The sequence below is a fragment of the Dipodomys merriami genome, unplaced genomic scaffold (assembly GCF_024711535.1).
Source record: "Dipodomys merriami isolate MVZ:Mamm:240054 unplaced genomic scaffold, mDipMer1.0.p SCAF_31, whole genome shotgun sequence".
NCBI lineage: Eukaryota > Metazoa > Chordata > Mammalia > Rodentia > Heteromyidae > Dipodomys > Dipodomys merriami.
Window position 1 is genome coordinate 4,008,641 of NW_027204604.1, and position 27,423 is coordinate 4,036,063.

Here is a 27,423-nt window from a genome sequence, read left to right on the forward strand (position 1 = left end):
TACTGAAACATGACTCAGCAGTGCGTGTGCTGGGAGACATGGCTGTGTGCCACACATTCTGAAGTACACCGTTGCCTTTATTCTTTGTAGAAAGCTAAGCTTCCATCCAGCCTGAATTTGTACAATTCCACTTTACTGTGGGCTCTACCAATGATATTTATAACTCCTCACATCTGTTCAATTCATATAGAATGTTCATTTCTGCCCTTATCACTCACCAAGATTGACATCACTGTCCTCAGTTTCTATTTGAAGAAACTGAATCTCAGAGCTATCTTGTGATCTGCCAAACTCCAAGAATTGGTAAGGAGGCACCCTGGGACCTGCTCGTTGGCCGTGGCCTCTTGGTATTTGGAGTTCTACCCGGTGAACTCTATCTAGTTTACTGTGCTTGCATCTCTAGAAAGCCGGGAGGGAAAGAGTTAATTTTTATAGAAGTTTTACTTATACATAAAAAAAAGTCAAACCGTGTCCTTCCAAACCCAGGCCCACTGGTGTCTACAACACCCTGATAATCTGAGCATAGACCACCCTCTCCACCACCGGCCATGGCAAAGTAAGATCTCTCTTCTTCCAAAGAAGGCATACTCCTCTCAAAACTCAACACAAGCCCTATTAGTGTGGTCAGTGTCACATGAGCTGAGCAACTTGAAAGCCTGCAGTGGGAGATGCAGGCAGGACACGGGTCTCGAGTAAAGGGAGGCTGAACTTCCCAAGGCAAGGCCTCCAAGTATGCGTCGCTCTCTCGGGCAAGAGCTCTGCTGTCACTGGAGCTCTGCTGTCAGGTGAGACATGGGGCTTAGTGATCACTCCCACTGCTAAGTACTACCCCCAGTGCTAAGTAATGCTCTCAGGAGGCCAGCACGGTGACAGGGTGATCAGAGGCAGAGCAGATGGGGGGTGGTGGCAAGAGGAGTTGGGGGTACAAGACACTGGTATAGAAAGAATAGAATAGAGAGGAGCAGACACAGAGAAAAGCTTCCCTGTCACACAGAGCTGCCTACATTTCCTAAGGTGTAGTAATAGGTTTGTGGGTTAGGTTTTTTGTTGTTGTTGCTTGGTTGGTTTTGGTCAGTCTGAGGCTTGAACTCAAGGCTTGAGTGCTGCCCCTGAGCTTTTTCACTCAAGATTAGCACTCTTACCACTTTGACCCACAGTGACACTTCCAGTTTTCTGGTGTTTAATTAGAGATAAGAATTTCATGGACTTTCCTGCCCAGGCTGGCTTCGAACTATAATCCTCAGATCTCAGCTTCCTGAGTAGCTAGGATTACAGGTATAAGTCACCAGTAATTGGTTTTTAAAAAAGAAAATAGCCAAGGACAGTATGGAGGTTAAAAAAATTAATGTACATAAATATAACATGAAAGACTATGAAAGTTTATGAAATAAACAGATAATGGAATGCATTTTCTGTGAAACACAACCATTTTGTGTGACTGGGGTTTTCTAACTGACTTGGGAAACACCATTACATCATTTTTTAGTCCCTCTAAAGGCCAACTTAGGGTTCCTCTAACATCTGTCTCCTTCACCATCCCTTCTACTATTCTCATATTGAGGGATTCAGGTGAGAGTTACCCATCATGCCCAGCCTCCTTCCTGGGCCCTCAGCTCTCAACCCTCATCTGCTTCTGAAGCTCTGGTTCAATCACATTCACAGCAGCTGCCCCCGACCTTGGAAAGGTCAGGAACTCACCTGAATATAGCTCTAAGCTGATCTACAAGAGCCCAAGAGTAGTTGCTGCTCTAGAGAATTCTAAACTTTCAGACTCACAGCAACCTTTAAAACTCTTTAAGAGTGTTTTCATGGTTTCTGTTTGTCATACCTGTACTGGCCATCTATTGCTGGCATCCTGGGGGGGGGGGGAGTGGACAATGTCAATTGTGGTGACATTCTTCCCCCCTTTTCCTGTACCTCATTTCTGCTCTCACATGTTGCCCAAACTGTGAGTACCCATCACTGGCTGCCTGTTCATTCTGGGCAGTATGGACACACGCAGGATATGCCCTCCCGGGGCTGCAGGGAGACACTGGCATTCAATGACAAAAAGAGAGGACACTGGGATCCCCATTTTGAAAGACAGAGGCCCTCCCTGCCAGCTGGCCCAGGACCTACCTGACACTCCACATTGCAGTAAAATGCCTGCTTGCATCTTCCACATTTCGACAATCCTTCTTTCCTTAAAAACAGAAAGGGTACGGTAGTGGCGAGAGGCACAGAGATGCAAGACGGTTCATTAGATCATGCAGTAACAGAAGACACCTGGCCAAGTGCAGAGCTATGCTTCTCCTTACCTTACTCTCTGCATAAATAGCATCTTCCCCAAGTACATTTAAACCAGATTAACCCCTTAGAGGGGGAAACATGAATCCCATGCTAACCAACAACCCACAGTGTGAATGAAGGGTACTGTCCAAAGACTCCAAGCACGTGCGCTCTGATTCGTGACCCTGACCTTGAGAATCCTCGGCTGCTAATGTCACCTGTGTAACTATTCCTTAGTTTGGAGAAAGTCACATCCTTCTGCATCTTGTCTCATCTCTTAACAAGCCGGTGGAGCCATGAGGGCATACCTACCCAGGTGAAAACACCATATGAAGAAGAGAATGCATCCAAATGTTGTTCAGAAAGCTCAGCTTAAAACTAATGTAACCCTAGGTGGTGCCAGTGGCTCCTGCCTGTAATCGTAGTGACTCAGGAGAATGAGATCTTAAGATTGAAGTTCAAAGCCAGCCTGGGCAAGAAAGTCTGAGACTACTATAGCTGATTAACCAGCAAAAAGCCAGAAGTGGAGCCCTGGCTCAAGTGATGGAGCACTCAGCCTTCAGCGAAAAAGCTAAGGGGCAGAGAGAGGCCCAAGCCCCTGAGTTCAAGCCCCAGTACCACACACCACTCCCCGCCCTGCCACACACACATAAAAATGGAAAGAACAATAATGGAACCCAGTAGGCTGTGGTATGTTCTGGTATCCAGTTCTTCTTACTGGATCTGGTTCCTACACACATCTACCTTCTGTGAGTTCAAGTGAGGGGCTAGCTGCCCCTGCATAGTTTAGTCATTTTGGCTTGGTGATTGCTACTTTATTTTCTTGTCCCTCCAAAAAAAAACAAACAGGAGAGTCTGGCTTTCCATGTGTTGGGTACTAACACATACGCTGTATGAGACACAAGCCAGGGCTCTTCCGAGAACTGTGAAGCCACTGACTCTAGTGACACACCACCCGGCTCTGAACTTTTCTGTGAACCAGTGGAGGGCCACCTCTTTGAAGTCAGAGTGTGAGCTGTATAAACTACTGCCTAACTCCCTCTTCACAGGAGGCTGGTCTCTTGAGGGGCATTCTTCATGCTGTGGGGGGGAGGTCGAGGGTGGGGGAGAGTAGGCCTCCACTTCGTCAGCAGCCCTGGGTTTGCTGGGAGAGAGGCTGACGTTTTATCACATAGACATGTCACAACTTCCCACTGCAGAACCCTCCCTGCTTCTCGTCAGCAGGAGGTAGTCACCACACTCCTCCCACGGGTTGAGAGCGTGATCCCAAAATGCTACTGTTGGCACCACGCACACAGCCTGGCAGCCCTCACGACAGCCTTGGAGATCCCAAGAAGCAGACTGAAGAGTGTGTGGGAAGAAAACACGTCTTGGGGTTGTGCATAAATACGTATTCCCAGTCCACACAAAGGAACCCACTAATTTAGAATTCTAGAGCCTGGACGATTACCCAGGGTGATTCTGACGGGACCCAGACTACACTCTATGTTTGAGAATATGAAAGAAACAAGACCCGTGGTAGCTGTCCACTTGCATTCCATCCCCGGACAGCAAGGGTCAGAGGTGCACTCAACAACAACCATGAAGTGACATGTCAGCACATGCCAAGTGACATGTACTGGGAAGAAATGCCAAGAGGCCAGCAAGGAGAGACCCACTACGCCTGGCAGGGAGCTTTCAATGAGTGAGAGAACAGATAATGGTGAGGGGATGTCACTTCATAGATGTGGCAATATGAAATCGTCATTTCATTCATTTACTGGTGTCTTCCTAGGTTAGCGATCTCTTTGAGATTTGACTAGAGTCATTAACTTCCTCTTCTCTATCATCCTCTCCTCTGGACCATCTCAAAGCTGCATAAGCTGCCTGTCTTCCTCTGACCACTGAAGAGCCTTGGAGACCCAGCAAAGATCCCATATGGGAAAGGCTGTGAAATTAGCACATTCAAAATATAAGGCCGGGTGCCGGTAGCTGACACTTGTAACCCTAGCTACTCAGGAGGCTGAGATCTGAGGATCGCAGTTCAAAGTGAGCCCAGACAGGAAAGTTTGTGAGACTCTTACCTCCAATTAACCACCAGAAAACCAGAGTAGTGCTAGCCTTGAACAAAAGAGCTCAGGGGCAGTGCACAGGCCCTGAGTTCAAGCCCGATGACAGACAATAAATGAACAAATAAAAATAGCTGGGTGCAGAGGCTCACACCTGTAATCCTAGCTACTTAGGAGATTGATAACTAAGGACCATGGTTTGAAGGCAGCCCAGGCAGCACAGTCTGTGAGACTCTTATCTTCAATTAATCACCAAAAAGCTGCAAATGGAGGTGTGGCTCAAGTGGTGGAATGTCAACTTGAGCTAAGTGACAGCACTAGGGTCTTGAGTTCAAGATCTAGTATCAGCACTGTACATCTATATCTACATTTACATCTGTAACTATTGTTTAACAGCATACAAAGAAAGTAAGGATTATACAAATCTTCTTCTCAAGTCACTCTGAACCCAAGCCTTGTTTTCAGCCTCAACCAAACATCTCATGGAGAGAAAGGGAAAAAAAGAGCCAGGCAAGAACTCTAATGGGATTTCATTCAAAATAATTTCATCTTCCCAAGGCTACCTATTAGAGCCAGCTAGTCACCAAGTCCACTAGCCACAAACAACAAAGACGAACTCCAGTGTTGGCAATATGGTACCTGCTTTCTACTCTCTCACGGTGGTTCTCAAGTTGGGGATCTATCTGCTGGGGTTTCACAGACTCCTTCTGGGAGCGATGAGGTCAAAACTATTTTCCAAATAATACCATGACATTGCCTGCTTTCTCCAAATTATCTCAACACTCACACTACAGACATGGAAGGGAGTAAAGGAGCTTGGGCTCCTTCACAGAACTCAAAGCAGCAGCACCAACCGTCCCGGGACTCTGGTCCTTCGGTGCCATTCGTTTGCAGTAGGAGGGCAAGGCAGTGTCTCAGAAGAAAGTCCCTGCTGCAGCACTGAAAAGTATGTTACCTTTATTATCTCAATTCTTGCTGGCATTTCTCATGCTCAGCAATGAAGTGGGAAGAATGCAGAGAGCATATCTACATTCAGAACACCAGCACAATGGCAATCTCCTTAGAGAGACACTATGTGACCGTTGGCACTGAAAACCAAACTAGTCACTCTTTTTTTCTGGGAATGCCTTCTTTTTACTTGAAAGAAAAGCTTTAAACAAACTGTTGTTCTTCTGACTTGAACATTTGGCAGATAAGCCATTGAAAGAAGGAAGGGAGTCTGACACTTCCAGGAAAACGTTCTTTGTTGCCAATGATAAAAATCGAAGCTTTCCAGCAAAAATTAAAATTCTGGAAAATATCTATCTGCCACCCTGAACGTCTGACAGCTTCTAAGCACTTAACCCTTTTTGGATGAGACTGGTGGTGATATCGGCCACTGTGATATTTTAAATACGGTTTGTTGAACTCAGTCAACTTTGGGAAGATCTGTATTACTGAGTGATGCAATTATGATATTTTAAAAGTGAGTCACAGTTAAAAGGGCCATTCAAAATACTAGATAAGCCAAGGACTAGGGCATGGCTCAAATGGTAGAGCACTTGCCTAACATGCATGAGGCCCTGAGTTCAATCCCCAGTAAGCTAAAGTGGGAGTTAAAACAATAGATTTTAGTATAATAGAGTAGAAAGATCCCTGAATGACTCCAGATTGCACATTATAACTAACCTTTAAGAGAATATCACTTAGTGAGTTTCAAGGTTCAATCAAAAAAGAATAGACATATTTAATCAGAAAAGCTATTGAAATAGTATTCCCTTTCCAATTATACATTTTGGATTCCCTTTCTGATTACACAAGTTGGCTCTTTGCCCCATCCTTCAAACAAAACAATATGGCACTACAGACCACACTCACCAGCATCTCTGAGAATACAACTGTATTCTATAAATACAGACATTAAATAGATTTGCAAAATGTAAAGCAATACCATCATTCTCACCAATAGTTTTGCTAGTAAATGTCTCTCAAAAAATCTCTACGTTAACAATAATGGTTTTCATGAACTTTACAACTTTTGGGGGGGGAGGGTTGGGTGGGAGAAGGAGGGTTGGGTGGGGGTATGGGGGGTAGATGGGATGGGAAGGGGAAACAAAGGAGGAGGCTACAATGCTTGATAAGAAATGTACTCATTATCTTGCCCATGTAATTGTAATCCCTCTGTACAGTATTTTCACAATAATTAATAAATAAATAAAAATAAAAAAATAATGGTTTTCATAGCCAAGAATATGGAATGAACTCTGACACCTCTCAATGGACAAATGGATAAAGAAAATGTGATACGCGCACACACACACACACACACACACACACACACATACACACACACACACACAAAGACAGCATATGCTTCCATCAGAAAGAAGATATTGTACTATTTGTAAGGAAATGGAAAGACTTGAAAAAAATTACATTAAGTGAAGTAAGGCAGACCCAAAGAAACATAGGTTGCATTATTTCTCTCCTTTGTTATAACTAGACTGTGCCTACATATCTACAAGTAAACACACTGGATGGTAAAAGATTAAAAAAATTCCACTTGGACCTGCTAAATTTTGCAGAACTCTAAACATTCACGTAGTGAGACAAAGAAAGATATCCTTAGGAGAGGATCACAAAGACTCCAGAGGTATGTGCATATGATCATATAAAATGATGTTTATCAAAATGAGCTCTAAGAACTAGAAAGAAGAGGAGTTTTTTGTTATTTTGCTTTTTGCCTGTTTTCTCCTTTGTCACTACTTTTGATTTCTGTACCTTTTGTCTTGTGTGTAAGTTCATCTATTTGGGGGAGGGCAGCATGGAGCACAGAAATGGTGGGACAAAGGGTGAACAAATGCAGCAGTGATACTCATTAGACACTATGTTGAAACTGAACTATACAACTTCTTGGAGGGGGGGTTAGGAGGGAAAAACTGAGAAAATGAAGGAAGAGGTGACACTGTTCAGAAAGAAATGGATTCATTACCTGACTTATGTAACTGTAACCCTTCTGTATATCACCTTTACAATAATAAAAATATTTTTAAATAATGGTTATCATTTAAAATGAATGCTTAAAATATTTTTCAGTGTTAAGACTAGTAGTTACGACTCATGAAAAAAGGCTCTTTGGAGGAGTGTTCAATCTTTAAGTATGAAGGGGACCTGAGACCAAAAGATGGCTGATCTATCTAAATAATCACATTAGATCTATGAAGAAATTACTGATTCCTATTTTTGAAGGAAGATAACATAGGCCATAGAGTTGAAATAACTAAGCTAACATAGTCAGCAAATAGGTAGCAGAATCTGAACTCGCATTTTGTCACCATGCAAAAATACCCTTCCTCAAGGACAGCTATCCAGGCGAACAGACTATATGAAGCAAAGGTAATCTATGTGTCTGGATAAATTGAAAAGAATGATGAAACAAGGGAGAAGCATTCTTTTCTCTGGTGTGAATAAGCTCCCAGCTCTAGAGGTATCCTGGTAATGTCACTTTGCGTCAAAGATGCAGAGGAGGCTAGGTACTAGTGACTCATGCTTATAATTCTAGCTACTGAGGAGTCTGAGATCTGAGGATCATAGTTTGTATCCAGTCTGAGCAGAAAACTCCATGAGACTCTCACCTCCAATTAACCAACAAAAAGCTAGATGTAGAAGTATAGCTCAAGTGGTAGAATACCAGCTTTGAGCAAACAAGCCAAGCAAGAGCATGAAGCCCTGAGTTCAAGCTCTAGTATGAGAGCACAGATGCATGTGGTCACCCCCCCACACACATACACACGAGTTAATCAATGGGGTAGGATACAGAATCATTTCAAAATGACCATCTCCTACAAAGAGGTTGTCTCAACCAACTGTAATACAGGAATCCATTTCAGTTGAAGCAGACTGCAAAAAAAAAAAAAAAAAAAAAAAAAGTCTGCTATCTTCTGGGCAAAGAAGGTCCTTCTAATTCATTATGAGAAGCTAACCTGTTCCTCATACAGAGGAACTGAGCAGATCCAGGATCCTAGTGTTAGAATAAAGAACTGGCAAAGCTATGCTTGGTTCTGAGGTAGATTTTGCTATAATCATGCTCACCAAGTCACCTTTCTGCTTGTAGAGGAATTTCCTAACTCACAGCTTCCTGGGCCTGCCTGTCTTTTCAGAGTGGAGAAGCAGAAAAGCTAAGTGTTTTGATAGCCACCGTTACTGATAACAAATAACATTAGACTCTACTTGGATCTATTTTGGTCTAGATGAGGTAGAGTGGAGTGGGGCAGTGAGCCATATCTGAATTATCTGGACAGGTGCTCAGTTCTTTCCATAGCTGGGGAGAGACGTAAACTCTTCAGAATTCTCATGGCTGAGACTCAACCCACAATCTGCTGAGCAGGTAGTTGCACTGTGTGGGTGTGCGTGCTTAGGAGGGAGGAAAGGAGGGAGGAGAAACTTCAGAGGGCTGATGTTCACCATAGCACCAGATAAGTCATTCAGAATAAACGCCGTGCTAAAGAAGACACACAGTGAAACTTTCATTTGCTGTGGAACTTGACCAGAATTGTCCAGGAAGTGGAAAGACTGTGCCAAAGGAAAGAAAACACAGTTCCCCTAAAACAAGCTGAACTTAAAAGGGATGGAACTCAAGGAAAGCTAAAGAGTGAATCAATCCTAAGTGCTCACAGGAGTCCTCAACTTTGGCTACCTGGGGTGCAGCCCACCAATTTCCTGGTGATAGGTCTATGCCAGCCTAGGTGGTAGCAATTCTAAGTTCTTCAGAGCGCTTCCAGAATGCAGAGCCATCGACCTCTGGTAATGCATCAGGATTGAGAGGCTAATGCATGCAGAATTTCCTGGATTGCGTTAAAGCATTCAACAACACAGACTGGTTTTGGTGTAACTCTTCTGAAGAATGAATGGTCCACCACTGGATGTGTCAGGTTGTATAGCTAATCTTGGGAGATGCTACAGTAAAGTACCCAGACTAGTATTGTAGAAGCTATGTTCAAGTTTTAAGAAAGAAACTCTCGGCTTTCATCCCCCTCTTCCCGATGACCACTTCCTGATTTAGGATGAACAGGATGGGTTATTCTTTCTCACCTCCTAATCTCAAATCCTCATGGGTTTTTGTGCTTGATGTACAATGTGACGATGGACAAGTTACTCATTGTTTCTGAACCTCAGTTCTTCCATTGCAAAATAAAAACAGTTCATACCTCCTAAGTTTGCCGTGAAAGTTAAATAAGAAACACAGTCTTGAATCTGCTGCTTAGAACACCACAAATCTCTAATAATTATTGTGTACTACTACTGTCTTTTTAATAAGTCTTTGTGCTCTTTTTAAAAAAATTAAAAAGTGATAAGAACTACTGAGATACTTTCAGTACAATGTCACTCAGACTCAGGGCTGGAGGATTTGTTTCTGAAGCCTTCGTTTTATGGGCAAATCTCTACCCTGCTGTGAATAGAGGGGCTCTTTGAACTTAAGAAATGGATCTATCCACAAAGAGGAAAAAGAAATGTTATCCAAAAAAAAAAAAAAAGCAAGTACTTGATTATTAGTGACTGGAACAGGACTTAGATGACACACACCTGTCATTTTCTCCTGGAGGAGAAACACACAGTGATTAACTTCTTCGCTTTTTAAAAATCGGAAGGCATGAAGATCAACAAGTTAGCAGGGTAATTAACAAGTCCTGCTACTTAAAGTGTTGCCGCAGGTGCTGTTGGTCTAGATAAAAAGGGTTTGATTCTATAAGCTCCCTACTTTCTGCTACTGAAATGAATGCTTAGTGGGTTTCACCATGAAAGAAAATGATCCTGGCATGCAGGGGGCTTGCAATAACAATTACTTTTAACTAACGGTGACAGAAGAAGTGACAAGCATGCTCTTCCGAACACAGGCAAGCCCCAGCCAAATGAAAAAGAGCAAAGGGGGGGAAAAAAGCCCAGCAGTAATCTCACTTCCCCATAGGCTGAAATAAGACAATCAGAAACAAAGTTAGCCTCTCACCCAGCGAGGGTGGTCACACTAGCAAGAAATAAAAATTGGAGGAATTGTGGCAGAACCCTATTATAACCCTGGTCAGGGGACAAGGATAATGTGCGGGCGACAGGTTTTTGTGTAACAGTGAAAGATGCTCTACACACCACTTTAATCCACGACGTACAGTGAGACAGGACCCACGTGCAGCAGGGGGCTTCTTTCCCAGAGCTGTGCTGAACCTGCGCCTCAGCGCCAGCTTTGTTCTGAGGCTTGTTAAAAGTTAGAGCCTGCGTCCTCCTCGAGGGGAGGCAGGAAATATTTAGGGCAGTAAGGTAGCAATTAATAGGTTTTCCCAACTATTGGAATTAAAGCATGATTTACAAGGTAGAAACCAGGCTTAGTGGACTGGCCATGAAAGACAAGAATGACATTGTTTTAGGATTTGTTTTAATGCAGGCTCTGGCTGAGATGAAATTTATCTATGTCTTTAAAAGAAAAGAATTCACAACGCTTGAAGAGAGAAATATTCAACCACTGGAACCGTGAACGTTAACTCTTTTTAGCCATGGGATGAGAACGACATCCAAACGCCATTGTCAAAGGTACCGGCCAATATCCGAAACAGTTAAATCTTGCTCAGAGGAGGAAAGAATGAACTTCTAAATTTTCATGCTTTCCTCTGGAAATGTGTCTTAATGTTTATTTTCTTTTTAAGGGGTGAGAAGAGACTGAACTCAGGGCCTCAAGCCTCCTAGGTAAGAGTTCTACAACTTGAACAATGGCCCCCAATCCTCTTGCTTTTAGTTTGTTTTTCAGATAGGGTCTCACGCTTTTGCCCAGCCATTCAAGACCTCAATCCTCCTACCCATCTACACTTCACCTCCCAAGCAGCTGGAATGACAAGCATATGTCACCATGCCCATGTCTTAATGTTTATGCAAAATCAGAATAACACTTCTTTGCTACTTTTAGTTACTTCTGTAGTATCTACGGGGAATGGAGCAATGGAAAAGAAACAAACAACTAAGGCCTTTGTTTCTCATTCAGTATTTTCATAATCTTTTCTGATAATAAAGAACATCTGCCACTGTATTGAGCCCTACAGTAAATCGTGTCACCCTTAGAATTTTGGAATAAACACCAATATTTTTAGCTTTACTTATGATTGCTATTGCTCTAACTGGTAGTCATGTGACCAAACATCAAAGAAAATGGGAACACCAAAATAACGTAAATTTAACTATTTTATAACTTAGAACACTGCCAAGGATACCTTTCAATAAAACTGTCCACAAAGGGAAAACAGAATGTAGTAAAAATATGTTTTATAACGTTTTATAGCGTTAAATGTGACCTCCCTGAATGCAAATAGTTCTTTGCAGCCAAATCTGAGTACTAACTCCTGGCCCCAGATAGATTCTGTTGTGAGCCTCACAAGAAAATGGACCTTTGGAATTCCTTAGAGAAGAATTTTAAAAGTTAACACTCTCTTGTCTCCTTTGTTTCATTTTCATTGTTTGTATAGAAACAGTAAACTCTGAACAGTTCCTGAAAGTGATGGTACACCCCTATAATCCCAGCCCCCAGTCGGTGAAGGCAGGAGGATCATGAGTTCAAGGCCAGCCTGGACAACATAGCAAGTTCCAGGCCAGCCTGGACTATACAGCAAGACCTTATCTCAAACTAACAAAAACAAAAACATAACAATAACAACAAAAAATCACCAATTTGTTGTAGTAAAGGATCCCTACCTATGGACTTCACCTTGAAAACTCAGACTTACCAGATATGGTTTGCACAGATTTAATAGAAATTTTTCTTTCAAACCTTATTGATTCCATTTGTATTCTGAGTGAAGAACAGTTTTACACTTACCTTTGAGGCAGTAAGGAAATAATGTAAACCTACACCGCCAATGTCTAGTATTATGTGCAAAGTACCTAGTATCTACATGCAAAGCACTGTACCAGCTCCTGAGGAAGTGACTGAGCGCAAGACAAGGTGACAGTGAGCTTCTGCTTCACTCTGTTTCTGGAAAAGTATTTCAGTAGTTGGTATCTTGGAGGGCCTGACCACATACTAAGAGCAATTAAATACTGGAGCAACTTGGTAGAGGGTTTCTAGGTCCTTACCTTATTAATCTAAATGTTCTTAGTTGAATAAATTCTGAAGTTGTTGTGGTGGTAGGTTTGGGGATGGGGGCGCGATGGTCATGAGGCTTGGATTCTGGACCTGGGCACTATCCCTGAGCTCTTTTTGCTCAAGGCTAGCACTCTACCACTTTGAGCCACAGTTCCACTTCCAGTATTTTGGTGGCTAATTGGAAGTAAGAGGCTCATGGGCTTTCCTGCCCAAGCTGGCTTTGAACCTTGATCCTCGGATCTCAGCCTCCTGAGTAGCTAAGATTATAGGAGTAAGCCACCAGCATCTGGTTCTGTTCTTTTTAAAGAGGTATTTGGAAATGTTTACTCAACAAGCATGGGTAGGCTACACTGCATGGCATACCAAAATATGTTTACTCAGAGCATCTGCTATTTTAATACAAGGTAGTGTATCAAATGGAAGCTGCTTTTCAGCCAGGTGCTAGGGCTCATGCTTATAATCCTAGTTATTCAGAAGGCTAAGATCTGAATATGGCAGTTCGAAGCCAGCCCATGCAGAAAAGCCCATAAGGCTCTTGTCTGCAAAAACAAAAACAAAACAAAACAAAACAAAACAAAACAAAACTACTCAGAAAAAGCTAGAAGTGGGGCTGTGGCTTAAGTGATAAAGTGGTAGCCTTGAGCAAAAGAAGCTTAGAGACAGCTCCCAGGCCCTGAGTTCAAGCCCCAGGACTAGCAAAAAAGAAAAAGAAAAAAATTGCTTTTGCTTAAAAAGCACTGACTTCTTACTTGTGGCTGAAAATTAACTGGAAGCAACACAAAAAAAGCCTGGCATCTCTGCTTCTATTTTCTAATTGTGTTCTTTGCTATGTCACAACTACCTAGGTTGGGTAGGACTGATGGCTAATATCTTGTGACAGAAATTGGAACTGACCACCAGCCACCAGTGATTTTGTAACAGTGACCAGGCCTTGCCTGGCCAATTGTGATATGGGAGATCAACTGGTCTACATCTGCGACCATTGGATCACACTCATGACCAGGACTATTCAATCATTATGAATGCCTTTCACCCTCTACGCCCCCCCCCCAATTCTTCCTCTACTTCAATCTAAACGCTTATATTTGTACTCCAACAACTGGCTCAAGTGTTTACCTTTTCCTACAGTATGGCTGTGCCACATAAAGTTTCTCTGCTCAGCATTCCTACTTGGTCTATTAAGGAGAATGGCCAGAGTTGGCACATGGAACCCTGGGCATTGGCCTCAGGCCTAAAACTCCCGATTATAGAAGAAATGTTACCATTTCATTCTACCTAAGAATGATCTGATCAGAGCTCAGTGAGGGCATGTCATCACAAAGGGTGCTGTGGTTAAACATTCTAATTAGCAGATCGCACTTCATGACACACATGGATTACTGATTTTCTGTGAATAAAATATTCAAACTTCCATAAAACATGGGCTAAATCCTAGCAAAGTTCAAGGGAGTAAAACAAGGACAAATAAAATAATGATGAATAAAGTAATGGAATGTTGTCCCTTCCTGATGCTTTCTAGGGGGATATAACCCAGTAGTAGATCCTCTACGGTAGGGAGAAAAGTGTGTGTGTGTGTGTGTGTGTGTGTGTGTGTGTGTGTGTGTGTGTGTGTACACGTGTACGCACGAAGATGCAGGCACACACACATATGTGCTAGTACTAGGGCATGAGCTCTGCACCTCACATTCTTGCTTAGCTTTTATTGCTCAAGCCACAGCTCTACTTCTGGCTTTTTGATGTTTAATTGGAGATAAGAGTCTCATGGACTTCCCTGCCTGAGCTGGCTTCCAAACACAATCCTCCGATCTCAACCATGAGTGGCTAGAATTACAGGTGTGAGCCACCAGTGCCTGGTTTAAATGTTTTTGAATAAGTTACAAAAAGAATGAAAGAAAACAAGAGTTCTTATCCTCAGCAAGACTGCCACAAGTCCTGGCTCATAAATGTATGCCTCACGCCTCTGGGTGTGAAAGGTTGTTGTTTCACTGTGAACAGCCACTAACAGAAAGCTGCAGACCAATGGAAATGACTGGTAAGAGATTTTTCATGTGACAAATGGACAAGTGATTGTTGTACGGACATTTACCACAAGGAAAAATATCACCAAAACATGAGCCAGCACCCGTATCCCTAAAGAGCTTTTCTTGTTTGTCCTAAGAACACTTCACTTTGTTACAGACTTTCCCATAACTCCTATAAAATGCCAAAATATAAAATCCTTAAGATTTTTATTTGGTTTGGATGAAAATCCACATCATGTCGGGCAGCCAGACTTCTTTTCATGTACCTCCTCAGGACAGGTTCAACTCTGCAAGTCTGACTGTGAAACTCGCTTTTCAAGCAAGCATCCTTGTCTCCTCTCCTCCATGGTGATTCTTGTCCCCTCCGGAGCTAGTCTTCTACATCAGTGTCCCAACTGACACAACAGTATCATATGTACTATGGTGAACATTCACTTTGGTCTCAAAGGACTATATACTTGCCAAAAATAAGCACCTGCTTTTTAAGCCAATCTATTTTAATAATGTAATGACATATTTCTACTTAGTCATCTGAAATGTTAAGCTTCACACCTAAGAATCACCAGCCTTGATGCTAATAAATTGGCAAGTTCCACATTATTTCTAAATGTCTGATTGAAGAATCCAAGGGACACAGCTGGACTCTTAGCACATGCATGCCTTAGAAAGATAAGTTGTGTCTCCGAACCTTCAAGACTTTTTTTTGTATTATTTTCCTGCTGAATTGGATATTCCTGTCCTTCAGAGCAGTCTTGAAGAGATCTGATTGCCTTCTGTTCTATTGTGTCCCTGTGAACGCCTTTGCAATTGAAAAGGAGGCCGTGGAGGGTGGCAGGAACAGAGTCAGCAGAAGTTATACAAAGTGAGGTGTGTGGCTTTGTGACTGGTGCAAGCGCTAATGAGGCCAAGGTCACGGGTTCAGGCCTGAAAAGGCAGGTACTTCAGTGGATTCCCCTCGTCAGAGAACTGCACCCTAAACTACTGCGGATTTTTGAGAAATCCAAAGATGTGAAGGTTACAGACGTGGGTAGGGTGTGCATGCAGTCCCTGAGAAAGGAAAGAAACCTCAGTATTTCAAGCTTCCCATCAGCCCCTGGTCGTAAGAAAGCCACTGGGCAGCCGGAAGACCAGACAAGGGGCAGGGTGAACCCAATCAAGTACAAGCAGGATGCCTTGTTCTACGTCTGATTAGTTCTGGTGATGATCACTCACAACACACACACTCACACTCACACACAACACACATAGTTCATTGAACACATGTAGACAAATATGTAGGCAGGGCAGTCTGAAAGATCACATGGGATTAATAAGAAAAAAATTCAGACTGGCCTTGCTTGTACCTATGAAAGCAGATTTGGGACTAGAAAGTTCAAATCCAGGTATAGAGAGTTCCATTCAGTTGTTTATGATCAATGATTTTTCATAAAGAATGTTTGTAATTACTGACTGCCCGATGGTGAGGTAGAAATAAAGCGGTTTAATACTACTATTTCTCTCATTTTTCCCCTTATTAACAAGAAAAGGGAGCTAAATTTAAATCCAAGCCAGTCCAAAACACAGAATTAGAATAGACACTTCCTTTACAATTCTCCGACTATCTCAAACTTGAAAATAGACAATGTTACTCTCGAGTGCTCACTGGTTCTGAATTCTCCTGGAGACTCGATTCCTGCCAATCTAGAGCACTGAGGCTGGATTTTCTTTTCTTTTCTTTTCTTTTTTTTTGGGTCCAGTCGTGGGGCCTGAACTCTGGGCCTGGGCGCTGTCCCTCAGCTCTTCAGCTCAAGGCTAGCGCTCTACCACTTGAGCCACAGGCCACTTCTGGCTTTTTTCTTTTTGCTTTTGTGGTGCTGAGGAATCGAACCCAGGGCCTCATGCATACAAGTCAAGCGCTCTACCACTGAGCCACCTTCCCAGCCCTGGATTTTCTTTTCCAAAGGAATTAAATGTTTTTGTGTTTTTTTTTAATTAAGCATTTTGAAAGAATCTTCTGAAATCAAACATACAACCTGCTTTTCCTACAAGATTACTGCCCTGATAAGACTCATCGATTTGGCAATTATGATGTAATTTATGCACAGGAAGAGGTTCTGCAAAAAATGACTTAAGAAAAACAGAACTGGGGTTTGAATTCAGGGCTGCACACTCTCACTTGGCTATTTCTGCTCAAAGATGGTGCTCTACCCATTGAGCCACAGCTCCACTTCCAACTTTTGGGTGGTTAATTGGAGATAAGACTTTCAAAGCCAGACCAGGCAGGAAGGTCTGCGAGACTCTTATCTCTAATTAACCACCAGAAAACTTTAAGTGGAGCTGTGGCTGTAAGTGGTAGAGGGGGGAAAAAGTTCAGGGACAACTCCTAGGCCCTGAGTTCAAGCCCCACAGCCAAACAAAAAAAACAAACCACTAATATTATGAGCAATCGTTTACTCTCAACATGTTTTAAACTATTACAAACCTACAAAAGGACCAAAGTGGTAAGCTTTTTAAAAAATATTTTATTATGTAATTAGTAGGTCAAATATATATATATGGCTCTTACACAAACTCTAACATATTCATATCTGCCTAAGAGATAGGCAGAAAACAGCTGAATCCATTAAATTTTAAGGTCTTAGAAAATAATATATTAAGCTATTTAATTACCTAATGAGAGAGGAGAGAAGCAAAAGACTGCATCAGCTCAAAGAGTTGTCACAGATTAGTCTCCAGTGACCCCCATGGTAGGTTCAGGCCAAGGGGCACAGAAAAGCAGATCTCACTTTGCTGTCTACACCACCATCCTTAGAAAGGGCAGAGTAAGAACTTGCATGGAAATGATTTATGAGCTGCCACAGCAGTATGATTCTGAGGAACGTCATTGTGGATGGGATGGTCAGATTTTGTTTTTCCTCAAGAAGTTTTTGTGCTTCTGCTGTGGGGAAGAAAAGGCCTTAGCTGGTCCTTTTAACTCCTCCTACTTGACTTTCACATTAACATATCCAGCTGCTATTCTCTTCTGTCTGAAATCTCTTCCAACTGTGTGGCTTGATCACTGAGCCCCTAAAACGGACAAATTCTGTTCCTTGTATGTGAAAAATACACCTGGCTTGGTTCCTGGTCTATGGAAGTCTTAAAGAGCAGATCCTGTCCTAGCTAGAAGCACCATGCTGAACAATAGGAGAATGGAATCAAGATATCCTTGCTCTGTGGGGAATTCTACCTTCTTCCATTTTCCTTTACAAATATTTGTTCAACCTCATATTTAAAAGTGGTAGGCTTGTGCTCTACCACTTCAGTCACAGTTCCAGCCCAGTTATTTGCTGGTTATTTGGGAGATAAGAGTCTCACAAATTTTTCTTCTGTCTGAGCTGGCTTTGAACCTCCATCCTCCAGGCCTCCTAAGTAGCTAGGATTATAGGTGTAAGCCAACAGCATCTGGATGAAGACAGTTCTTCCTTTTTTTTAAAGAAGCTTTATGTACATATATGTGTTATAGCACTGCCATTCAGTATTCAAAACACTGAAAGTAGACATAAGTCCCAATTATTCAGGGGGACCCAAAGTGGAGAACTGTTCATTTCACCTTTGGATTAGGGTACAAAATTAATGGTGACTTACAGTGGTCAACAACTTTTTTCTGTATTTCCTTCCCACTATAGCCTCCTCCAGCCTCCCCACTATAAACATGTCCCTGAAATTGCAATATTCTATCACATGATCCAGTGGTGTCTGACATATTTAGCAGCAAAGGCTATCAGACAAGACCAGAATGATTTTGACATTTACTTACTATGAGAGTCAGGTGTTGAGCATCTGACATCTCTCTACTTTAGCTTGGTAGGGTGAGCATTAGAACACAGGTTGACAGATACAGGAACCTAGAAGGTCAGAGAGTTTAAGTCATAACCTCCTAAAAGCAACCATCCAGAAGGATGGAGCCAGAATTCAAATCTAGTCAATAGGTCCAGTAGGCTTTGCTGTCTCTGTCTAAATAAATGTAACACTTGAACTATCAAAAATGACAGCACATTACTTCCTTAACTAATATACCGATAGCTGATTAGTACTCTTTAATGTGACTTTTATGAGGAAATCTGCTCCATTTTAACCTTACAACCCATTAAAAATAAGGGAATCTAAACAGAAAAGGGATCTCTTCATAGTGCAGGTGTCCAACAGTTCTAAGTTTAGAGAGCATGGTAATTTGGGAGCATCTGAATTCCTTTTTCCTCCTGGGGTGATTCTCAGAGAATGTTTTCAGAATAGGGATTCGTGGGAGCTCTAGAGCAATGCCTTCTCCCAGTGTCCAGCTTTAGACACCAAGAGAGGAGCTACTTCAGAGAACTTTAAGAACACCAGCGGGATTTCATGGCCCTTAACTACTGATGAAGATCCATTAAAGATTATTTTGTCACCTTGGTAATAGAAAAGACAAGACAAATAATGGAAGAGAATAAATCTGGGGACATTAGGAAAAGAGTTTTCGTAACTACTTGTAAAAGGCTATCTGAATCATGGTATTTTGCTTCCATGAATGAGGTTTTTAAATGTCTTTAAAAGACCCAGACAAAATAGAAATTCACTAAAACTGCGTTCTAACAGCTGTTTCAAGTGATCCTTTCTGACTTTGCCCATGCTCAGCGCTAGAGGAGGCATCTAAGGAATGGAGCCTGGGCTCTAGCCAGTCTCTCTTTCTGAGGCTCCTAACATTGTTAAAAGACTGCCGATTCTGTTTGAGGTATGATGTCTCTACTTATCCTTTAAAAACTCTCTGGAAAAAGTTAATAACCAAAGTGCACATGCATGTATGTGTGTAAAATGTATCTGAGAGGGACAGCTCTCCAATTGAGATAGCCCCCCCAACAGAAATCATTTCTATGTTTAGGATTTGCCTTCTAGCAGCTCAAACCCCCCAAACCAAGAAAATGTGATACAAATTTTTCATTCCCAGAAGCAAATCTTGGAAATTACCTAGCTGTGAGAATTCGCTTCTGTAGAGAGCTAAGAAATTCCCATTTATTTTCTTTCTTTTGCTTATTTTTTTCAATCATGGGGCTTGAAATCTGTGCTTGGGCACTGTCCCTGAGCTCTTTGCTCAAGTGCTGTATCATTTGGACCCACAGCTCCATTTCCAGTTTTCTGGTGGTTAATTGGAGATGACTCACACTTTCCTGCCCAGGCTGGCTTTGAACCTCAATCCTCAGATCTCAGCCTTCTGAGTATCTAGGATTACAGGCATGATCCACCAGTGCTTAGCTTCCCATTGCTTTTAATGTACAGAATAAACTTACTCCTGAAGACATGATTTTTTTTCCAACAAAATAAGTTAAATTCTGCTGCACTCAATATGACATGGAAGATCTCAGATGGCTTACTTATTTGAAGCAATATTGCTCGTATTACATTTCAGATGCTAGAAAGGATACAGGATAGTCTTCTAGGCAAGCAATCTTATTTGTAGAATTATACTCCTACACCCTGAGGCCCATGGAGTCATATATGTGTTCCCCAAACACAATTGGGTACGTTTTTTCTAGGTCATATACAAATAGTTGTCAAAGGAGCCTGTGCTAAATCTATTAGAATGACTTAAACACTAACTGTGAACTAATCAGTTATAACAGCAATGAAATAAGACATAGTTGTTTCTATGCACATGGCTCTCAGGCGGATTACTCCTTGGGTGTTATTTTAGTTGATTTCAAAGGATATTATGGGGAGAGAAAATGAAGAGTGTTGACCCAACCTAAGCTAAGCAGGATAGAGTGGGATGTGCATGGGGTAGTTCTAGAAAGGCGACTACAGCAAATCAGTGACACTGACGATTTCCATCTGGAAAATGGAAGAAAAAGGTGGGCAGCAAAGCCAGTCACCTATGGTAGAATTGACTGTACATGAATCAAGGTTGGTGTGCAAGTGTGTGTACCAAACAGAAGCAGCTCTCAGTTCCTCTTCTTCCAGGACTCAAAGGTTTGATCTTTAATTCAGTGGAAAAAGAGATGGGCAACCATCTCCCGAGAACCTACTATGCTATGTGCCTGGCAATCACATTCTTCTCCCACAAGCACAGAGCCTTCCAGGAATCACCAGGATCCCTGACAAGCGGCTCCTCCAGTGCTGGGTGACCCGCTTTGCTCCTACCACTGCAGACACCCACGCAGATGCAGACTCCCCAGCCACAGTGAGGCTCGGAAGATCAAGGGACCAGTCTCAGCAGCCTTTTTAACTTTGGGAAAACCCAATGCTCACTTCACTCAAACGTCGCAAAGTGGTGCCATGACCCTTTAGCTCTTGGCTCACCAATTCAAAGAACCACATCACATACAGCCCTTCCGCTGCCCACGGCATGATTCTGTGTCTAGTTTCTTTCCAGGCTCCCCCCCCCCCACTCCCCAAAAGCGGAAGACTGTTCTGGCAGGGAGTCCGGACAAGATTACTATAATATTCAGCCTTTGTCCCTTCCTTTGCTGTCTTACTGCAGAATGTGGCACTCAGGTCTGGGAGATCCAGGGCGGAGGTGTGTGATGGACTTGAGATCCATTCTCAAGAGTGACCTGCAGGGACCTCAGGCTACTTAAACTTGGCCTGAAATCTCCATTTCAAAGGTGAAGAAGAAACGGGGCTCAAAGAGAGCAAAGCAGGGCCCTTTCCTCTGAGGGCAGTGGAGGGCCTGCTTCACTCCATCACTGCCCAGCTAGGAAATGCGAGGCACGGACATTGGGTTTCACCCCCTAATTTAATGCTGTCAGTGTACACCTACTGACACCTACATTTAACTCTCAGGGTTTTAGTTTTTTTTTCACCTGCAAAATGAAGAGACGCAAGATCGGATGGGTGTTTTTGAAGGTGGCCTTTCAGTTCCGATATTGCCTTAAGACGTGGGTGTATTGCACGCAGGAGAATGCATACCTATGTCAGAAGTAGCAACAAGGACACAGATAGGTAGACAGGTAGGTAGACAGATACGCCTACAAAGTGAATATAATAGCTTACAACTGCATAGCGTTTCAATGTTGCCCAATCCCTCCAACAACCCGTTTTCCTAATGCTAAACCGGAAGGGGACAGTTCTCACCACCGAAGACCCCTCAGAATCCTAGGCACCCCACTAATACATGGTGCAGAGAGAAAGCAGTGGGGGGGAGAAGGGGGAGGAGGGAAGAGGTCACTGACTTCACTACCGCGTCCTTCCACTCCTGCAGGGGGAGAGAAAAAGGCCAATCCGAGGCCGGGCTGAGGCTGGGGCAGGCGGTGGGGAACCCGCAGGAACTGACGGGGTAGCTGGAATCGGGCCCCCCCCCCGCGGCCGGTGCCCCGCGTGGGCAGCGGAACCGGCTCGGCGCCCAGCCCACGTGGGGAGGGCGGGAAGCCGCCCTCGGGGGTGGGCACATCCTGAAGCAGCCGCCCTGCAAAGGCGCGGCGCGGGACGGGGCGGGCGGCGGGAAGTTGGCTGCTTTCCGCGGGCGCACGTGGCCCCGCGGGGCGGGAGGGGGACCAGCGTGGCCCGGGCATCCCCCCCCCCAGCACTGCCCTGGTCCCCGGCCCACCCCCACCTCCCCACCCCCAGCCCGCCGGCGGCGCTAGGACCCCGCGCGCCCGCGCACGTCCTCCGGGCCGCGGCCGGCCGCCGCCCGCCTGCCCGCCCGCCCGCCCGCGCTCCCGCCCGGCGCCCGCCCGCCCCGCCGCCTACCTGGCGAAGCACAGCTCGCAGTGGTTGCCGCGCTCGTTGACCGTGAGCACGTAGGCGTAGGCCGGGCAGGAGAAGAGCAAGTCCCCCACCTGGAAGGACTGCAGCGCCCGCAGCCCCCGGCCTTTGCCCGGGCTGCAGAAGCGCTCCAGGCCGCCGTGGCCCTCGGCCCGCATGGCGGCAGCGACCGGGGCGGAGGGGCGCGCGGCGCCGTTGTGCCCGAGCGCGGCGCCCCGCGAGCTGTTATTGGAGACGCGTCACCCCCGAGCCGCGGGGGGGCGGGGTGGGAAGCGCCCGCCGCCTGCGCCCCGGAAGGGACGGCCCCGCCCGGCCGCGCGCCCCGGAGGTGCGGAAGGAGGGGGGGGAGCGCCGCCGTCCCCTCCCCCGACCCCCCCCCCCGCGCGCGCGGGACCCCACCCCCGGCCGCCTCCTCCCCTCCCCTTCCCGCCCCTTCCGGGCCCCGTCCCGCCCAGGTGTCCCCGGGCCTAGGCGGGGGATAGATAGACCGTCGTCCTGGCGAGGGGCGCCGCGCCCTGCGTCCCGAGATGGGGGTCCAGGCCTCCCGAGCCCCGGACCCCCACAGGGGAGCCGCGAGGTGGGGAAAAGCCAGGGGGTGGGAAACCCGCATGCTGGGAGCGTGGTCGGCCCCCTGCCCCCCCCCCCAGCCCTGCCTTCAAGGAACTGGGCCTGGGGAGCGGTCAGTGCCCCGCGGCCAGGGCTCTGCGCTAGACCTGCCGCGCTGTGGGCCCACTGAGTTAGGATCTCAGAACAATCACTTCGGTTCTGAGGCACCTAGAGGAGCCCAACTCCAGAAAGTTGTCCGAACAATGCCTGCCCGATAAGCCCTCATCCACACTGGCAAAGCCACCCTCCAGCCTTGGGGCTGGAGAGAAACTCGGGAGGGACAAAGTGACTAGGAAAGCAGTGTGGCGGAGAAAGAGATCGTGTGACATTGACCAGCTTGGGGAAAACTGAAGGTGTATCTTCAGCATCATCCAAGTGTAGAGACGAGTGTTTGGATTGAATAGACTTAGGGGTGAGGGACAAAGAATATGCGTAGTAGAGTAAGAGTCTCCACTGGACATGTCATCTGGCCGGCCCTGATCCCAGTTCTAGTTCCCCCTCACCCTCCCCACCCCTTCTGGAGGCGTTATCTCTCTGTCATCTCTTGGGGGGGGTAACCATCCGATGCTCATGAGATGATTTCTCCAGAGCCAGGGTGCATCCTTAGTAATTACCCACATTGGCCATGATCTGACCAAGAGTTTTCTCAAATTTTGCAAGTTCCCCTATGCACACCGATCTAGGCAAGCTGTGGATATTTTGTTGGATTCTTCAACAAACTGTTTTGTGTACCATGCTGATTTCCAGGGAAGTGTGAGATCTCCCCAACACCAAGATGAAAAAGATTGGCATGGAAGTCCACAGATCTGATTTATACCACAGACAAAACTTGGTGTTTGAAGGATTTGTTGGACAAAGCAGTCTACTTGTTTACTTTGTATTGCCCACAGGTTCTCCCCAACCCCCTTCTTCTACTAGGACAATTTCCATAGAGCTGCCTTTTATAGGTGAGCTATGGTAGACTTCATGACCCGGGGCCTGTCATAGGAGAACACTGGAAAATAAGCCGTCTCATTTCAGAAAAATCCCAGTGTTGAACTTAGGTGACTCAAGATGGGGAAATGGTCAGTGAAGCAATAGGCATGAATTTAGGAGCTTGAGTTACGCCGAAAACCGTGTTTAAAATAAACGGCCAAGGGAATGGCACCGGCCCAGCCGGGGCAGACCGATGACAGCAGTCTTCAGGCAGCTCATTCTTGTCACTCGGCCACTCTGCATTCTCACATTCCCTGAAAGAGGCTTCACACTGCCAGGGGACATCCACTTCTGCCCCATGACCTGGAAAGAAAGGTGTTTTTAGTGTGATTACTCTGCCTTGGTGAAATGCAGAAGAAATAATGAAGAATCTTCCCTTTACTTACTTTCTCTTACCTAAAAGATGATGTAATTCGTGAGTCAAATATCCTTCCAGCTACAGATTAACACATGGAAGAAATAGCTCTAGCCTAGGAAATAAAGCTCTGGCAAAGGAAGACTAGCAAGGAATATGGACCGTGCATGAAGGTGCTTTTGAATACTTAGTGGCTTGAGAAGGGGAGAAAACATCCACATCCCTGTAAACAGTTATTAAGTAGCTGGATACCAGCATTTAAGAATATTGGGTCCTTACCCCTGTAAACATTACCTCGTAGTTTAAGGGGCCTTAGGGATAGCTAAAATTAGGCTTGACCAATGAGGATCCTGAATGCTCTCAGTGCAGTCCCAAGGCCCTGATGAAAGGCAGCAACTTGACCCACCCAAGGAGGCATTGATTGGATTAATGGGATAAGCCAAAGAAGGCTAGCCACCACCAGAAGCTAGAAGAGGCATGGATTTTCCTTTGGAGCCTCAGCAGAGTACACTGCCCTGCTGAGATCTGGTCTTCAGCCCAGTGATCCTGAGCTCAGAGCTCAGAGCTCAGAACCTTGAGCAGATACATTGTGCTGTTGTAAGGCATCTCACTTTGGACCATTTGTCATGAGAAGGTAAAACAAAGTATCAATGGTATACTTTCAATACTGAGTCCACAAAGTACAGTTAAAACTCTTCATCAAGGACCTGGCATTTTAACTCCTGGAAGGAAAAGACTATACCCAGGAAAAGAGACAAACAGTGCACTGGCATAAGTGGAGAATTTGACAGTCCATGAAACTTTTTATTTTATTTAACAAACATTTACGGAGCTGGGACTGGGTACCAGAAACACTTTTAAAATATAGTCTCATTTAATCCTTCTGTTGGCATTTTATAGATGATGAACAAACGTTTAATTACTTGTCCTAGGCTGGGTATGTAGCTCAGTGGTAAAGTACTCACCTAGTACATTCAAGACTCTGGGTTCAGTCTCCAGCAACTACTCCTCCTCTCCCCCCCCCCCCCACACACAAATTACTTGTCCAAGTAAAGCCTGGTGGTGAGTTTAAGGCCCTGGAGCACTCTACCATGCTGCTTCTCTGCTTGGCCACAGCCTTAGACTGAGCAAGTCTTTGTCCTAAGGGTAGTAGGCAGCAGTAGGTGGGCCTTAAGACAGAACCCTGTGTTTAGGGTATAGATTGCATTGTGTAGGTACTATGGATTGACAGAACAACTTTAGTTGGCACAATCAGATGTCTACTTTAGAAGGGTCATTTCTGTGACTTGAGTAGCTAATAACTTAGGAGGGGGATGGGAGAAAGAGGAGAAAGAGAAACAAAGAGGGAGAGGTTACTGGCCTTGAAAGGGGGTGACAGTGGTGATGGAAAGGAGATATAGGAACTAGAAGAACTTTTCATGAACAAGACCTTGTGATGGAGATGGATGGACTAAAAAGGGGAATATGAGTCACAGAAATGCTCAAGGACAACTGACCATCACCTTCCAATCTCTCAAACTCAAGACCCACTCAAGTTTACTTCCTCTCCTCTTCTAGTCTGGTGTGTGTGCTACAAATAAGCTCTTAGCTATTTCTTACTTCCCAGCATTTCTTGCTTTATCTGCTTCCTCCCCATGTTAGAGCCTCACATCTGGATCAGTACAAAGCCTCCTCCATAGCTTGGTAGGGTCAGAGTGTGAGATCTCAATCAAGGCTCAAGTATTCCAACTGTCACCAAGACCTGCCTTTCACTCAGTGGCACTGACACAGGAGAAATGATACTGTAGAATAGAGTACTGTAGAATGATACTGTAAAATAGATAGAGTACTTTTTCTCCTTGGGGCTGTGGGAGATGCGGCTGTGGTCTTCATCTCTCTGAACTATCCGGTGCCATCCTCGTCGCTGCAGCAATCCTGCACGGACCATCATCATGACTGAGCAGATGACCCTCTGTGGCACCCTCAGGGTCCACAATGGCTAGGTAACTCAGCCACCACCTCGCAGCTCCCAGACATGATACCATCGGCCTCTCAAGACAACACTATCACCATGTGAAAGCTGACCAGGGATGAGACCAACTATGGCATCCGGCAGTGTGCTCTGTGGGGTCCCTTCCACTTTGTCAGTGATGTGGTCATCTCCCTGCGCCTGTGGGATCTCACCATGGGCACCACCACAAGATGATTCGTAGGCCATACCAAGGATGTGCTGAGCGTGGCCTTCTTCTCTGACAACCGGCAGATTGTCTCTGGATCCCAAGACAAAACTATCAAGTTATGGAATACTCTGGGTGTCTGCAAGTACACAGTCCAGGATGAGAGTCACTCTGTGTGGGTTTCCTGTGTCCAGTTTTCACCCAACAGCAGCCACCCTATCATCGTCTTGTGTGGCTGGGACAAGCTGGGGAAGGTATGGAATTTGGCTAATTGTAAGCTGAAGACCAATCACATTGGCCACATGGGCTAACTGAACACTGTGACTGTCTTTCCAAATGGTTCTTTCTGTGCTTCAGGAGACAAGGATGACCAGGCCACATTGTGGGATCTCAATGAAGGCAAGCACCTTTATACACTAGATGGTGGGAGCATCATCACTGCCCTGTGCTTCACCCCCACCGCTACTGGCTGTGTGCTGCCACTGGCCCCAGCATCAAGATCTGGGACTTAGGCAAGATCATTGTAGATGAACTTAAACAAGAAGTTATCAGCACCAACAGCAAGGCAGAGCCACCCCAGTGCACCTCATTGGCCTGGTCGGATAATGGGCAGACTCTGTTTGCTGACTACACTGACAACCTGGTGTGGGTATGGCAGGTGACCATCGGTGCCCACTAGAAATTATGACAGAGCTTTATAAACTGGCTTTCTAAAAAAATATATAGATACAATAGAATTGCCCTTCCAAAAGCCTAGTGTTAGGATTGGAAATATCTAAGGTGTTAGGGACTCGGGGCTCCATCATAATTAAGTCATATAATGTAGAAGAAAGGACTTCTTCTGCTTAGTAAAGATTCTCCAGGACTAGAGTAAGAGAGAACTAGAAGGGACAGCAGGAGAGAAATGAGGGTATTATTCTCAGAAAAGATCATGAGCCATAGTCCCCGTCTAGACTGAGCTGTGGAGAAGTGGATGACCCAAGTAAATTCCCATCCGTGTGAGGAGATTCACAACACAGGTCACCACGTCCTAGTCTCATAGAGACCCCAGAATCCCCTATGTACTAGAAGCAGAGGTGAAGGAGAAATGACGAAAGGCCTTCAAAAGGCTCCTATGGGAAGCAGGCCCATGACTTCCCATGAGGGACCTAAAGAAGAGTGAGCCATCTCCATGATTTGAAAGACTTGTGTTCCCTACCAAATTCCA

General features: G+C 45.0%; 1 protein-coding gene and 1 pseudogene across 2 annotated transcripts in view; one reads left to right on the forward strand and one right to left on the reverse strand.

Moving 5' to 3' along the window:
• Positions 1-22,384, reverse strand: part of Smyd2 (SET and MYND domain containing 2) — a 47,820-nt gene extending 25,436 nt beyond the window's left edge. The window contains exons 1-2 of the mRNA XM_070041507.1: positions 22,110-22,384; positions 2,119-2,182 (exon numbers count right to left, since the gene is read on the reverse strand). Of these exons, the coding sequence (XP_069897608.1) occupies positions 2,119-2,182; positions 22,110-22,282 (237 nt within the window). The 5' untranslated portion in view covers positions 22,283-22,384. The remainder of the gene's footprint in view (positions 1-2,118; positions 2,183-22,109) is intronic.
• A 3,592-nt stretch (positions 22,385-25,976) lies between these two features.
• On the forward strand, positions 25,977-26,895 carry LOC138840986 (small ribosomal subunit protein RACK1-like; annotated as a pseudogene). Its single transcript, XR_011376291.1, has one exon. The product of XR_011376291.1 is annotated as a small ribosomal subunit protein RACK1-like (transcript).
• Positions 26,896-27,423: the final 528 nt, after the last annotated feature.